At 42.8% G+C, this 16832-nt stretch overlaps 1 protein-coding gene across 3 annotated transcripts in view; it reads right to left on the bottom strand.

Moving 5' to 3' along the window:
• Positions 1 to 16832, bottom strand: part of inpp4b (inositol polyphosphate-4-phosphatase type II B) — a 708475-nt gene that overhangs the window by 180655 nt on the left and 510988 nt on the right. For all 3 annotated transcript variants that reach the window (XM_080194015.1, XM_080194035.1, XM_080194025.1), the window contains one exon: positions 106 to 253. In XM_080194015.1, the coding sequence (XP_080050141.1) occupies positions 106 to 253 (148 nt within the window). The remainder of the gene's footprint in view (positions 1 to 105; positions 254 to 16832) is intronic.

Here is a 16832-nt window from a genome sequence, read left to right as displayed (position 1 = left end):
GTTGGAAGGAGGTGGGATTTTCAAACAATAACAAACTTAGCAAATTGTGATGCAGGTGCATTTTTATTCCAGTGCAAATCAAGTAAAATCATCGCTAGATTGTACCTTCTCATATCTTCCTCGATGAACAGTGCAATCATTTGCTTGGGGATGAGGAACGACAATGTACTTTCAGCCATCTGTTCCCGTACACACAGCCACCTTCCATTAGTTGTGGGCAATCTGTAGACTTTCCATATGATATTTTTAAACACTGCAAGAAAGAAAACAGAGGTCAGTAAATATTAACAATAAAGTAATAATACTGGGCAGGCTATTTGGCTGCTGTCGCTAGATGTAAAATAACGTGTGATTTGTCAGTACCTGGTACAAATGATTTGTTGTTTCATGGAATCTCTATAGTGCCATTTGGCCCATCGAGTCTGCACCAACTCCCCGAAACAGCATCTTTATCCAAGCCCCAACGTCCTGCCCTATCCCTGTAACCCCACATATTTACTGCGGCTAATCCACTTAATCTACACATCTTTGGACATAAGCAATTCAGGATGGCTAATCCAACTAACCCGCACATCTTTGCATTGTGGGAAGAAACCAGAGCACCCGAACAAAACCCACGCACTCACGTGGAAAACGTGCAAACTCCACACAGACAGTGCTAACCATTTGCCTCTGTGGAACACAATAGTTCATCTAAGTTATAGAATTTACATGTTTATGAAATGATATCAGAGATACACACCAAGCAATATACACATAGATCATAGAATCAAGGGCACGGAGACCAGCTGTGTGGTCCAAACTGGTCCATGCTGACCAAAATACCCATCTAAGCTAACCCAATTTGCCTGCATTTGGCCCATATCCCTCTAAACCTTTCCCATCTATACATCTGTCCAGAAGTCTTTCAAATGGTGTCAATGTTCCTGCCTCAACAACGTCACCCATCTTCATAAATAGGCTAAGTAGTACTTCCAGGATATTCAGAATGAAAAGCTCTCAGTTTGTAAATTCTTGAGCCTAAAGAGAATATTCAATTATGCAGCTGTGCTCTGTCTTTACATATCTAATATCTTCATTATTTTCAGTAGGTTTCCTGTCTGCAATTCCTCTCAGTTTGCAGGTAATTCTTTGTAACCGACTCAGAACAGGACATTTTTGCGTTCTACTTCTGGGTTGTGAGTTACAACAACTGGAATTATCCGATTTTATTTCCAATTTCTCAAGTTAATTCTTTTCGATTAAGTAGTTTCTCCAAGATAGAAAAGCAGAAAACATTGGAAATAGTCAGCAGGTCAGGCAGCATCTATGGAGAGAAAAGTTAAAGTTTCAGATCAACAACAATTCTTCTTAAAGCTCTCCATCTCAGCTGTCAGGTCTGCTGAGCATTTTCTGCTTTCAATTCAATTTCCAACATCTGCAGTGTTTTGCCTTTGTACTACAAAGTGGTGTTTGGCAAACCTAAGAGTTTTTTTTTAATGAATTTAGGCAGACAGAAGAGACTTATTTTATTATTATTGCATTTAGCTTTGATTTATCTCATTGCATTGGGTGTTTGGTTAACATTTTAAGCTGCAAGTACCATGATAAACTTCAAATATTACTATTCCTTTTTAAATAAAGTTCTGGTTTTACCATACCAGAAGTAAAACTGCAATGTTTTCCAATTGGTCAAATACTTAGGATAGAAAAATGGTCAGCTAACTTAATAGGTTGGGGCTTGGGGCTTATGGCTTAGGTTGAGTATCTGAGGCTTCAGGTGATTAAAACAAAACAATCCACAAAGTTAATATTGATAGAGGCCATTCAGTTCATCTTTATCTCTCACCCAGAAAAATACCACCCTCCATTGCAGCATCCAAATTCTTCTGATCTAGGAGTTGATTGCATAAATTGATCAGTGTGAAGTAAAATTTACCAAATGTATTCTAAATCTACAAATGACTTCAACTGTTAGTCCTTATTCTTACTTCCACAATTTCCGTAAGGTTTATCTTGCCCACCCTCTAACATTTCTCATATGCTTCCTTTCCAGATTAAAAAGTCAAAGTTCCCTCCAGCCTTTGCTCAAAACTCAGATTTTTGACATTAAAGGTCAATCTTTTATCTCCTTGCTGCACTGCCTTCAATACTTTGAGTGTCTCGCTTCTGTTTCAACAACCAGAACTGGACACATTACTCAACATACAATCTAATGAAAGTACTGTGGAACTTAACTGTGATTGTACTCTGCTGTTTTGACAATGTCCATTAGCTTTATTGAATGCTGTTCTGCATTGATTGGTCAGGTTAAAAAGATCTACCAAAGCCACTAAACTTTTTCAATTTCACTTTCAGCCGTTTCACTATATCAATTCAAGGAAGGCCTGTGTAATGGCAAAATACTGCAGATGCTGGTATCTGAAACAAAAACAGAAAATGCTGGAAAATCTCAGCAGATCTGACAAAATCTGTAGAGAGAGAAAAGAGCCAACGTTGAGTCAGGATGATCCTTCTCACCGTCTGTGAGATCTGTCAGATCTGCTGAGATTTCCTGGCATTTAAGGCCTGTACAAAGTTCTTTTGGCAAACTCTAAATCTATAACCTTAAATAAAATTTTTGACAACATCCCAGCAAAAATGTTGCTTTTATTTCTATTTCCCCAATTTCCTTCTCTGTCCCAGCATCACTTCAACATTTTTATCTGATGAGATATTTTTCCTCATTTCTCCCCTCTGTTTCTACCAGTGAGCAATCAGTAACAAAAGCATAACTTCAATTTGCAAAGTACACAAAATACTATCAGAAAGTGCAGTGAATGTTGAATGATAAGCAGGCCAGAGTAGTCACAAGAGAGGGGAATGTTAAACTTTGACAAATGAGGGTAAAATGGTAACATTGATGAAAAAATGTTATGAGCAGAAATAAAGAGAACTACCACCAGTAGGGTTTGGGGAGAAGGTGAAATCACAGATTAATTGAGAACACAGTAACTATCCTTTTCCTAAGATCAGATTTAAAACAAAAGCATGGAAATCTTTTTAAGCAGGCTTTATCGTGGAATCCTTATAATGCAGAAGGAGGCCATTTGGCTTTTTGGTTCATTGAGCCTGCACTGACAATCCCACCCAGGCTCTATCCCCGTAACCCCATACATAAACCCTGCTAACCACCTGACGCTAAGGGGCAATTTAGCATAGTCAATCAACCTAACCTGCTGTTTTGACAATGTCCATTAGCTTTATTGAATTCTGTTCTGCATTGATTGGTCAGGTTAAAAGGATCTACCAAAGCCACTAAACTTTTTCAATTTCACTTTCAGCCGTTTCACTATATCAATTCAAGGAAGTGTGGGAGGAAACCAGAGCACCTGGAGGAAACCCACACAGATACGGAGAGAATGTGCAAACTCCACATAGACAGTGACCCAAGGCTGGAATTGAACCCAGGTTCCTGGAGCTGTGAGGCAGCCGAGTTAACCAGTAATGGAAACAAAGACAGAGAAGCATGCTTTTTCAAAGTTGAAATTTAGAAAACAGCACAGCATTCAGAAAATGTGCTCTGGGCACGCGTGCAAAACACGCCCATTCATGCCTTCACCAAACTTTCAACTCATGCACAAAGCAATAGTGGAAAATCAGACTTCTGGGATTTGTTGCTCAAAAGGACTGGTCAGCCACCTTAGAAACCAGACAAAACTGGCAGCTGTCAACCTAGGTCAGACATCTGCATACGAACGGACAATACATTGACAGCAGGACGTGGAATAAAGGAAAACAAATGCGTTAGATAATTGAAGACACGTGCAGAAACTCTTCAATATATGAATACTAATTAGAGAAGCATAATGAAGAAGAAACAAAGACTAAGCATTATGATTAAGTATTATACTTCACTTCATCCGGTATGTTATTGTGAGATTTCCAGCACATGTTGTGCATGTTCAGAAGGTAGGAGGTGCACTTCCAAAACACTATATAAATACTTCAGTTTTCTATAACGACCAAAGTTTCATTTCCCAACTTAAACTTCTCATTCATCAATTGTTCCACATTAAATGATCACCCACACTACAGGAATGGTTCAAATTGGGACAGAGACTAAAGTCATCACAGTGGCAAAATAATGTTCCCAGTGGGAGGTTTGAATACAGACACATCAGATGGAAGGCATTCTGTCAGCTTTTGTTGAGAAATGCTCCTGGCATACAATATGTCATCACAAAAACTTCAGGGGACCTTTCTGGAAAATCTTTTTGTTCCAGTTCACATTTCTGGTTAATAGCAAAAATCATTTGTGCTGCAGTTCTTTCCCCTAGTTTCTAGTTTTATTCATCACTATACTTTTTAAGTTAAATTAAACTAAAAGTATTGATATTTGTCTTTAACAAGGCCACAAAACTGCCCAAAGCAAAGAGGAGGATCCTCAAAATGACTGAAAACAAAAGGAAGAAGATAATGAAGAATTGGAACAAATTTTACTGGTTACAAGGATGATAGCATACTCTTTGCATGTTAGGTAGATGTTCATTCCTTTTGGAATAAAGTACACTTGACAAAAGATAAGAGTTAGGGATTGACCTTTCTGCCTTGAAACATCGTAAGAGATAAAGGAAATCTCTAAGGTATTGCTGAAGAAAAAAACAGACATCCTGTCAAAAATTTTTGGCTTGCACTCATCTGGGCAGATTTACAAGAATACTAATCGCAAACAGAACAGCAATTTATACTGCGTGGGAAGACAGTACACATTGTACTGCAGAGGGCAACAGGTGAAGCTATCTGTTTTACACTGCTAACATGCATGTCAACAATACTCAAGCCCTGTACACCAAACAACTATATGAAATCTCTAACAATAGGATTCCATGGTTCTATTCGATCATGCAGCAAAGAGGCCACTCAGCCCATCAAGTCTGCGCCAACTCTTCAATAGAGCATCCCACTCTGGCCCTCCATTCTGCCCTATCCCCAAACCTCACATTTTTACCATGGCTAATCCACCTAACCTACACTTTTTGGACAGTAAGGGGCAATTTAGCATGGCCAATCCACCTAACCATATCTTTTGGAATGAACAATTGGGAGTGGGCCATTCTGACCTTCTGAGTAACTGAGCCTTTTTAAAAAAATTCATGAATGAGCAGCACAGATGTTAGCATTGCTGCCTCAGAGCACCGGTACCTGGGTTCAATTCTGGTTTCGGGTCACTGTCTGTGTGGAGTTTGCAAGTTCTCTATGTCTGCGTGGGTTTCCTTCGGGTGATCCGGTTGCCTCCCACAGTCCAAAGATGTGTAGGTTAGATGGAATGGCCATGCTACGTTGCCCCTTAATGTCCAAAGATTTTTGTGTTGGGTGGATTAGATGGAGTAAATGCATAGGGTTACAGGGATTGGGTGGGCCAAGATGAGATGCTCTTTCAGAGAGTTAGTGCAGACCCGATGGGTTGAATTAGCTTCCCACTGCACCACAGAGATTTTATGGTTCAATGAGATGTGGCCAATGCTGACTAGGCAGCACTTATTGCCCTGCCCTAATTGCCCTCAAGAGGTGATGATGCCCCTTTGAGTTAAGGAAATAGCAGTAACTCTCAAAATGGATGGTGTCAAATATCTAGGAATGGTGATTAAATTAATTTATCACCACTGTGAACCATTTGTATTTGTCACATATTTCTCTAAAATAGACTTCCATCAATTGTCATCGCATGCAAAAAAGTTGTGTTTCTGAAAGAAAAGATTAAATGTAATTTCGTTAAACGCTAAAATCTCCAAGTAGAATTACAGTGCAAGAGGAGAGGGAGGAGTCTTCAATCCACCATGTGTGGCAGCTCAAACATCTGCTCAGCATTCAAAGATCCTGCAGGTATTGAAATCATGAGTGTGTTTATCTTTTTTCCCATTGTTCTTTGATTTGTCACGTATTAGCATACAGTGAAAAGTACTGTTTCTTGCACGCTATACAGGCAAAGCATACTGTACATAGAGAAGAAAAGTAAGAGCACAGAATGTAGTGTTACAGTCATAGCTAGTGTATAGAAAAAGATCAACTTAGTGCAAGGTAGGTCCATTCAAAAAGTGTAATGGCAGCAGGGAAGAAGCTGTTCTTGAGTCGGTTGGTATGTGTCCTCAGATTTTTGTATCTTTTTTCCCCCTTGATGAAGGTGGAAGAAACAACATCCCAGGTGCACGAGGTCCTTGAGCTGGCTGCTTTTCTGAGGCAGTAGAAAGTTAGACAGGGTGGGAGGCTGGTTTGAGTGATGGCCTTGGCTTCGTTCATGACCTTTGTAGTTTATTGCTGTCTTAGACAGAGCAGGAGCCATACCAAGCTGTGATACAACCAGAAAGAATGCTTTTTATGGTGCATTCGTAAAGTTGGAGAGAGTCATAGCAGACATGCTAAACTTCCTTGGCCTCCTGGGAAAGTAGAGGTATTGATAGGCTTTCTTAACTATAGTGTCGGTGTGGAGGGACCAGGGCAGGTTGTCAGTGATTTGGACACAAAAATCTGAAATTCTCAATCATTTCTACTTTGCCCCCATTGATGTAGACAGGGCATGTCCTCCATTACACTTCCTGAAGTCAATGACTATCTCCTTTTTGTTGACATCGAAGGAGAGATTGCCATCATACCAGTTCATCAGATTATCCCTTTCCTGTACTCCGTCTCGTCATTGTTTGAGATCTGATCCACTATGGTGGTGTTATCAACTAACTTGAAAATAGAGTTGGAGGGGAATTTGGCCAGTCAGTAGTGTATATGAATAGGACTACAGTAAGAGGCTGAGGACATAACGTTGTGGTGCACCAGTGTTGACGATGATCATGGACGTGTTGTTGCTTATCCTTACTGATTGCAGTCTGTGGGTTAGGAAATCTAGGATCTAGTCGCAGAGGGAGGAGCCGAGCCACAGGCCATGGAGTTGAGATGAATTTCTTAGGAATAATGGTGTTGAAGACATGAGCTGTAGTCGATAAATAGGAGTCTGACATAGGTGTCTTTGTTATCTAGGTGTCCCAGGGTTTAGTGTAGGGCCAGGGAGATGGCTGTGGACCTGTTGCGGTGGTGGATCCAGGCAATCTGGGAGGCCAGAATTGATTTGTGCCATGACTAACCTTTCAAAGCACTTCATAAATGATGATGTTAGAGCAACCGGACGATAGTCATTAAGGCACGCTGCATGGCTTTTCTTTGGTATTGGGATGATGCTATCGAAGTAGATAGGGACCTCAGATTGGTGTGAATACGCCCAACAGCTGGATCTGAGTGCTCATCCGGGTACCCCATTTGGGTCAGTTGCTTTCCAATGATGACCTTGGATACAGGTTCATCCAAGGTTTCTGGGGTGAAGGGCGTGCTCTCACTGACCTCTTGCTCAAACTGGGCATAGAATGCATTGAGCTCATTGGAGATGGGTGCATCCGTGATGGCAATTTTACATGCCTTCATCTAGTAGTCTGTTATGTCTTGCAGACCTTGCCATAATCGACAGAAGTCTGTGTGGCTAGCCTAGGACTCTAGCCTGGTCCAGTACTTTTTTTTAGCATCTTTGGTGGATCTCTGTAGATCATACCTGGCTTTTTTGTATAGGGTAGGGTCGCCTGACTTGAGTGTCTCAGACTCGGACTTGAGCAAGCAGTGGATATCCCTGTTCATCTATGGTTTCTGGTTGGGAAACACATGGATTTGCTTCTTTGGCACACAGTCTTCCACACACCGTAGTGGCATACTTATTCAGGCTGGTTGCAGAGTTTTTAAATACTGACCAGTCAAATAACTTTAAGCAGTCCTGTAGAGATCATCCGATTCCTCAGACCAACATTGCATGACTTTCTTTGATGGATTCTCCCGTTTCAGTTTGGCATCCAAAGTTCAGATCGCCAATAAAAGTGAAAATATTTTAAATTATTAACCACATGCAGGGTTTCAAAGGAAAACTGAGATGAAGCAGTCTGGTAAATAAAGATTATTTTAATCTTTGAAACAAAAAAAAATGCAAATTTTACAATCCCTCCCACCAGCAGGATTATCCCATCCTGCCAAAATCAATGGGCCTTTGAATGGCTCACCGCATCTTACAGCCCTGTCATGGGGTGGGACAGGGCTGTAAGATTTGACCTGTCCTGTCTTTATTATGTGGACCTGTGCAACGTGGGGTTGATTGCTTCCGAATAATCGCCAAAGGCCGATAACGGATGGGAAAAGCAGCATTGAAGCCGTCGGCACCAATGGCAGTTTTCTCCGCAGTGTCATTCAGGACACAGAGTAAAAACACTTAAAGGGCAGGCCCCGCAATATCATGCCAGCAGAGCCTGTTCAGTCAGCAACTTTTGTTTTTTGAAAATCGGGACACAACTAAAAGGTCACCAATGCGTAAAGTGGTGTACCAGGAACATCTTCCCTCCCATGCAACCCCATTTAACCAGCAAATTAGGCACATCCCAGGCACTGTCTCCTGGGGCAGTGTTTGGGCATGACCCTCTCTGCCCTGAGCAATGCAATTATTTGAGCTTCTTTGAGGATTATAGGTCTACTTATAGCTCTTGGGGCTAAAGGGATCAAGGGCAATTGGGGGCAGGGGGTGGGAAAGAAGAGGAGAGGGGGGAGAAGGGGTGTCAGGATATTGAAATTTGATGGTCTGCCACGATCAAAACGAATGATACAGCAGGCTTGAAGGGCTGAATGGCCTACTCCTGCTTCTATTGTCCATGCTTCTATGAGAGGCCTGCCCATCAGGTGCACGCCTTGGGAGACTCATAATTCACAGCAGTCAATCCCTTATGTCAATGTGAATGTACATGCTTACGTGTGTGTGTGTGTGTGTGTGTGTGTGTGTGTGTGTGTGTGTGTGTGTGTGTGTAATACACTGATAATTAGATGTAAATATATGGAAATGATGGTCCCAATGTTCAGTCCCATTAAAGGAAATGTTAGACAGTTTAGAACTGATCTAATACCTGAGTAAATCCACATGTCATCCCTCAGATCAAATTGCATTCCCCCCAACCATCTCCAGACCACCTGACTAACCCCAACTACTCGCCCCCACCACACCCTGAAATGACCCAACTACCCTCAGACTACCGACCTAACTACCAGCTGAACACCCAACCACCAAACTACCCCCTCAACCAGATCAGACTATACCTCCCCCTACCCCATTCCCATACCAGGTCAGATCTGACTACCTCCCAACTTATTAACCACCTATCACCCTACTACAGCCCAATTACCCCTAACTAGACTTTACACGATCACTCCCCAACTAGACCCTGAATATTAACCCCTCCGACCTGACTAACTACTTTCCTGATCTAATTACCCCTGCGTAATCTGACCAACTCTCCCCGGATCAGGCTTAACTACTTCCTTACCACCTGACTACCCCAATGATTACTGGCATCACCCACTTACCTTGCCACTTCACCCATCCAGCCACCTCATCGTCTCGCCTCACACACCTACCTTCCCAGTCCCCCACTCATCCACTCCTCTATTTCACTAATCCACATTAAATCATTTGAAAAATTGGACCTTATGGCAACTATTGCGGTAAAAAGAGGGAGTGTCTTCTCCTCCTCCCTACACCCCTCCATTCTATTCTGCTCCAATGGGATACCCTGACAAACACTGCACATTTCTGTGACCGTCAGGGTCAGAAATCTCGACAGAAATGTGCAGTTAAGTCAGGAAAATCTTTGAAGCCAGTGGCAACGTCCGCAAACCTTTTGCCAATTACAAGATTCTGACCAATAATACATGTTTTAAAAACAGATAGGAAAACGTCGGAACAGGAGTTTGCCATTTTGCATCTCAAACCTGTATCACCATTCAGTAATATCATGGTTGATCTGTGACCTAACTCATAGCCTCACCTTTGCCATGTATCTTTTAATAACTTTGGTGAACAAAACTCCATCATAGATTTCAAACTGACAACTGACTGAGCATCAAATTTGCTGATTTCAGTGGAGAATTCCTAACTTTTACTGCTTTTTCTGTTGAGAAATATTTCAAAATTTCAGTCCTGGAAAGTATGCCTTTGATGTTTAGGCTATACCCTTACTCCTAGCTTCCCCAACCACTGAAAATAGTTTTTATCCCTACCCTCTTTTTTTCCTTTTAAGATCTACAGCTTTGCATTCAAGTTCTGAATATAAAGGTCAGCATTGCTTTTTTTTAAGAATCATAGAATCCCTGCAGTACAGAAAGAGGCCATTCAGCCCATCAAGTCTAGACCCACTCCAAGAGTGTATCCCATTCAGGTCTAGTCCCCATAACCCCACATATTTATCCCACTAATTCCTCTAATCTACATCCTGGGACACTAAGGGATAATTTAACATGGCCAATCAACCTTACCCACACATCTTTGGACTGTGGGAGGAAAGAGCTTCTACAAATACATGAAGGACAAAAGAGTAACTAGGGAGAGAGTACAGCCTCTTAAGGATCAACAAGGTATCTATGTGTGGATCCACAAAAGATGAACGTGATCCCACCTTTCTCATCACATTAACAAAAGCATGGATGTTAGGGAACTTGGAGAAATAAATAGTGATGTCTCGAGGCATGTACATATTATGGGGGTGGTGGTGCTGGAAGTCAAAGCACATCAAATTAGATAAATCCCCAGGAACTGATGAAGTGTATCCCAGGTCATTGTGGGAGGCTGGGGAGGAAATTGTGGGTCCCCTAGCAGAGATATTTGAATTATCGATAGTCACAGGTGGAGGTGCCTGAAGATTGGAGGATGGCAAATGTTGTGCCTTTGTTTGAAAAGGGCTGCACGGAAAAGCCTGGGAACTACAGGCCAGTGAGTCTCACATCTGTGGCGGGTGAGCTATTGGAAGGTATTTTGAGACACAGAATCTACAAGCATTTAGAGACGCAGGGATTGATTAGGGGACAGTCAGCATGACTTTGAGAGTGGAAAATCATGTCTCAAAATTTGATTGAGTTTTTTGAAGATGTTACCAAGAAGGTAGATGATGGCAGTGCAGTTGATGTTGTCTACATGGATTTTAGCAAGGCCTTTAACAAGGTACTGCACGGTAGTTTGTTGCATAAGGTTAAATCTCACAGGATCCAGGGTGAGGTAGCTAAATGGATACAAAATTGGCTTGATGACAGAATGTGGGTATGCCGGCATTGATTCACCTGACGAAGGGACTAACCCGAAAGCTTGAGAGTCTATTATCAAATAAATCGGTTGGACTAAAACCTGGTGTTGATGACAGAAACCAGAGGGCGGCTGTTCAGACTGGAGACCTGTGACCAGCAGTGTGCCTCAGGGATTGGTGCTGCATTCACAGTTATTTGTCATTTATATTAATGATTTGGATGAGAATATAGGAGGCATAGTTAGTAAGTTTGAAGATAACACCAAGATTGGTGGCATAGTGGACGGTGAAGGAGGGAATCTTGGATTGCAGTGGGATCTTGATCAATTGGGTCAATGGGCTGACAAATGGTAGATGGAGTGTAATTTAGATAAATGCAAGGAGATCCACTTTGGTAGGCTGAATCAGGGCAGGACTTACTCAGTTAATGGTAGAGTGCTGGGGAGTGTTCTAGAACAAAGATCTCAGGGTACAGGTTCATAGCCCCTTGACAGGTGGACAGGGCGGTGAAGGCAACATGCTTGGTTTCATTGGCCAGAACATGGAATACAGGAGTTGGGACATCTTGTTGAAGTTGTACAGGACATTGATAAGGCCACACTTGGAATACTGTGTATAGTTCTGGTCACCCTATTATAGAAAGGATATGATTAAACTGGAAAGAGTGCAGAAAAGATTTACTAGGATGCAACTGGGACTTGATGGTTTGAGTTATAAAGGAGAGGCTGGATAGACTGGGATTTTTTTCTCTGGAACATAGAAGGCTGAGGGGTGATCGTATAGAGGTCTATAAAAATAGTGAGAGGCATAGGTCAGCTAGATAGTCAATATCTTTTCCCAAAGATAGAGGAGTCAAATACTAGAGGACATAGGTTTAAGACTAGAGGAGAGAGATATAAAAGCATCCAGAGGGGCAATTTCTTCACAGAGGGTGGTAAGCGTCTGGAACAAGCTGCTAGAGGTAGTAGTAGAGGCAAGTACAATTTTGTCTTTTAAAAAGTGTTTAGACAGTTACAAAGCTAAGATGGGTATAGAGAGATATGGGCAAAATGCAGGCAATTGAGACTAGCTTAGGGGTTTGAAAAAAAGGGCAGCATGGATAAGGGCCTGTTTCCATGCTGTAAACTTTTATGACTCTATGAAACCGGAGCACCCGGAGGAAACCTGCACAGACATAGTGAGAACATGCAAACTCCACACAGACAGTCCCAAGGCAGGAATTGTACCCGGGTCCCTAGTATTGTGAGGCAGCAGTGCTAACCACCTTGCCACCTGTTTTGGTGTTCAAGTTTATTGTATTTTAATGGAATCTTAGTTTATTTATCCTTTCCTTGCTAAGAAATAGGGAGCTCCAGTGCTACTACCCCAGCTCAGGGCAGACCAACAATCAAACTTGTAACACTTCAATGTCATACCACATTGCACACTTATCCTTTGAGTCAGCAATGAATTTAACTATGTACTTCATGTAATAAAAAAGTACCTTGTAAGTTATCATTCTCACCTTACTGGTGCGTTTAATAATGTATTATGATAGCCTGCTTTCCCTCTAACTTGGACACAAGTCACTATCTCCCATGTTTAAAAAAGACTAGTTCATGTGGAAACCTCAAGGTTTTCTTAGTTTAATGCCGTGAGCAAGTACATGAAGGATTCTTCATGGATTTCTCTTCTCATCTTCAGCAGCAACGAAGTACAATTGTAATGCAAATCCTTTCATTTACCAAAAAGACTCAAGTCAAACTAAACACTTTGTCACTGAAATAGCAACACAGGAAGGAGATAGATTAATATTTTCTTCTGTAGGTCAATCAAGAGTTAATTCACAAACCTCAAGAGCACAAATAGCTGATGAGAAGTGTAAGAGAATTGTTAACCAGCTTCACACCTCTAATTTTATTACAACATGATGGTGTGCCAAGAAAGTCGGGTTGAGTTTTTTTTTAAAGTCCTGTCAATAATACTGAAAGTATTAAGAATGATACACCATTACATACATGGATAGATTAATAGAATGGGTAATTAGGGCTGAATTCTTCTCTCCAAGTTGAGGTGACTACCACCTTCATGGCTGAGATGTTTAACAACTTCAGTAAGGAAACCAACAGCCCTTGGCAATATGAATAAATCATTGATTAAATGTAGAATTTAAAACTTCTCCAACAGTCTTGAAATCTTGATAAATATTTCATACTCAAGATGAATAATATCAGTGCACAGCAATGATACATTTTTCTTCCTTTGAAACGAGTTCCAGCTTAAATCTTTCCACAATGTGTGTCTGGGAAAATTCATGGTGCTCTGTGAACAATTTAACAATGAACCTTAATTCCGGGCAGAATTTTATTGGCCCACAGCAGTGGGTTTGCAGGTTAAGGGTCTGTAAAATCCCCTGGTGGCTGTGCAAAGGCAGCTTCCTTCCCCAGGCTCAATATTGAGGCTTGATGGAGGGGGGGGGGGGGGGGGGGGGGGGGGGGCAGGGGGCAGGGGTGAGAAGGTTACCCAGTTTAGGTCATAAGCCTCCATCACTGGCCCCCTTTCGAGAGTGGATATCTGGGGATTACTTGCTGCTTGTAGTCCCATGGCAGCTCTGAGAGATGACAGCTGCCTGAGTGAGGGGTGGAAGTCTAGCATCCAGTCAATCAACCTCCCCTGAAGCAGAGATTGGCTGAGAGGCAGCCGGGGTTGGTAGGAATGCGTTTCCCGACTTCTCCAATGGTGAGGCAGGAAACACTACCATCGTAAAAATCCTGCTACCATCGTAAAAATCCTGCCACCCTCTTTCTTAGGAGGGATACTCCAACAGCGCAAACCTTAACTCTGACATTCCCAGATACAAGTTTAAGTGAGCTATTCCTGTAGGTTGTTCATTGTGGAGCAATCTTATTCAACCTTATGGAATAATTCAGCACCAGCACCACTATCCACCTCCCCACTCCCGCTCCCCCCACCCCCACATCTGCCCCATTAAATTGAGGTAGTCCAGAATAGAAGTACAAATTGTTGGATATAGTCAGCAAGTCAGGCAGAATCTGCAGAGGGAATCAGAGTTTATATTTTAGGTCAGTGAACTTTCTTCACAACAGGGGAATCCAAAATCAGTTTATTTAGGAGATGGGGCAAATGCAATGTTAGCATTTATGTTCAGAGGGCTCGAATACAAGAGCAGGGATGTACTTCTGAGGCTGCATAAGGCTCTGGTCAGACCCCATTTGGAGTACTGTGAGCAGTTTTGGGCCCCATATATAAGGAAGGATGTGCTGGCCTTGGTATGGGTCCAGGAGATTCATAAGGATAATCCCTGGAATGGAATAAAGAGGAACAGTTGAAATCTCTGGTTCCGTACTCATTGGAGCTTAGAAGGATGAGGAGGGTGATCTTATTGAAACTTGCAGGATACTGCGAGGCCTGGATAGAGTGCATGCGGAGAGGATGTTTCCACTAGTAGGAAAAACTAGAATCAGAGAGCATAACCTCAGGCTGAAGGGACAATCCTTTAAAACAGAGATGAGGAGGAATTTCGTCAGCCAGGGTGGTGAATCTGTGGAACTCTTTGCCACAGAAGGCTGGCGGGGTGGGGGGTGGGGGGGGCGGGGGGCAGGTCATTGAGTGCCTTAAGACAGAGACAGGTTCTTGACTAATTAGGGGATCAGGGGTTCTGAGGAAAAAGGCAGGAGAATGGGGATGAGAAAAATATCAGTCACGATTGAATGACGGAGCAGACCTTGGGCCGAGTGGCCTAATTCTGCTCCTGTATCTTATGGGGATCTGTCAGTGTTGCCTGTGCTGACTTGTAGAATATTGTGACTAAAACAAACACTGAAGTGAGAGAGTTGTTGGTTTTGGGAAGGCTTTTTGTAGCACAAGAAATCTGAACCCACTGCTGTAAGTGCAAATATCAACAAACAGATTGCCAAGCTTCAGGAAGTCAGAAAACTCACCCCAAAAATCCTTTGTCGAAATAAATTATGATTAAAGCAAAAGAATATGAAATCAGAATCCGGAATATTTCCCAACTTATCATGACTAACAATCAACACTCAATAATAGAGCAGAATCAGGCTCAGACTGACTCCTTCCTTCATTATAATTTAGAATTCATGACATCTGTCAGAGCTATACCCTATTCACATTACCCAAATTTTGCAGAAGCAGTATACATCATAAGTTTTGAAATCCTGCAAAAGAAAGTTTACATTTCCTTTGCTCTGCTCCTGTAATGAGGGGGAAGGAGCATATCCCATTTCCCACGGAGTCCATTTCTTGAACACCATCCCCCATCCCATCATTGGCCTACGGAATGCCGCCCCCTCCCATCCAATGGTTGACTTCCTGATAGACAGACCCGGCCTCCTGTTTGCCGGCCCTGAACTCTGATTGCGAGACCCATTTCCGGCTTTCCAGTGACTGGCCCTGATCTCTGATTGCAGGACGCTGCCTCCACTCCCCTTCCTGTTCCCAATCGCTGGCCCCAAACCGCACCCGTGATTCTCAATGGCCGGCTCCAATCGTCCCACCCACCCCTTCCCGCCTGCCGATCTCTTGCCCCAACCACATCCCCCACCCCCAATCCCCAACCCCACCAGCAGCCTTCAATCCCCATGCAAAGTTTCTCCCATTCTCTCCCCTCCTTCCTCTCTCTCACATTGGTCTGGCTCCACCCAGTTTGGCCTCACCCCCAGCACCTGCTGGGCACTATGTGCCAGCCTGGCACTGCCAAAGGGGCACATCTCCCCATCCCCAAACTCCCAGGTAGGAGGCCTCAACAGCCTCTGGTTCCACCAGCGAGGCCATCACATATGGTCCCTGTTGATAGGGACTATACGTGATCCTGCTGGTGTGGACCTCTACCGATGGGGGCAGAAACTTTAGCGAGTCCAGACAATCGAGTCCTGAGCTCATTAAATGGATCACTATTAGCATATTGTAATCAGATGTTTCCCAACACAAGGTTGATTACATCCAAGAAAATGGCTGGGGCAGATTGGGACTGGCGTTCCTCAACTCTATGCATATGCTTATGTCTCTAAACTAATCTTCATGTTTTCTCGGTGTTCAGATCTCCAACAACTGTCTTGTTCCCCTCCATGTTAGCACTATACTTAAGAAAGCTCATTAACTCCCCTACTTTCTCAGAAGGCTAAAGAAATTCAACATGTCCACTAAGACTGTCACCAATTATTTCAGATGCACCATCAAAAGCATTCTTTCAGGATGAATCACAGCTTGGTTTGGCTTCTGCTCTGACCAAGACCGCAAGAAACTACAAAGAATTGTGAACAGCCCAGTCCATCATGCAAACTAGCCTCCCATCCATTGACTCAATCTACACTTCCCACTACCTCAGAAAAGCAGCCAGCATAATCAAGGACCCCACGCACCCCGGACATACTCTCTTCCACCACCTTCTTTTGGGAAAAAGATACAACAGTTTGAAAACACATACCAACCAACTCAAGAACAGCTTCTTCCCTGCTGCCATCAGACTTTGAATGGTCCTATCACATATTAAGCTGATCTTCCTCGCCATCTTGTCAGTTATTGCAACACTACAGCCAGAATTTGACTGTCCCACCTGCCACAGGAAGCAGAGTGGACAAGTGCAGACAATGGAAAAGGTCCATTAACCTTGGGCAAGATTTTATGGTTTTGGGGCAAGAAAGGCTATAAAATTCCAACCTATATTCTGCACCCTATTCTTTCCGTCTCCCCTATGTAATCTATGGAGAA

The sequence above is a fragment of the Carcharhinus amblyrhynchos genome, chromosome 1 (assembly GCF_965287045.1).
Source record: "Carcharhinus amblyrhynchos chromosome 1, sCarAmb.v2.hapA, whole genome shotgun sequence".
Lineage (NCBI taxonomy): Eukaryota > Metazoa > Chordata > Chondrichthyes > Carcharhiniformes > Carcharhinidae > Carcharhinus > Carcharhinus amblyrhynchos.
The sequence above is the reverse complement of the archived record's forward strand: the minus strand, read 5'-3'. Positions and strand labels throughout refer to the sequence as shown.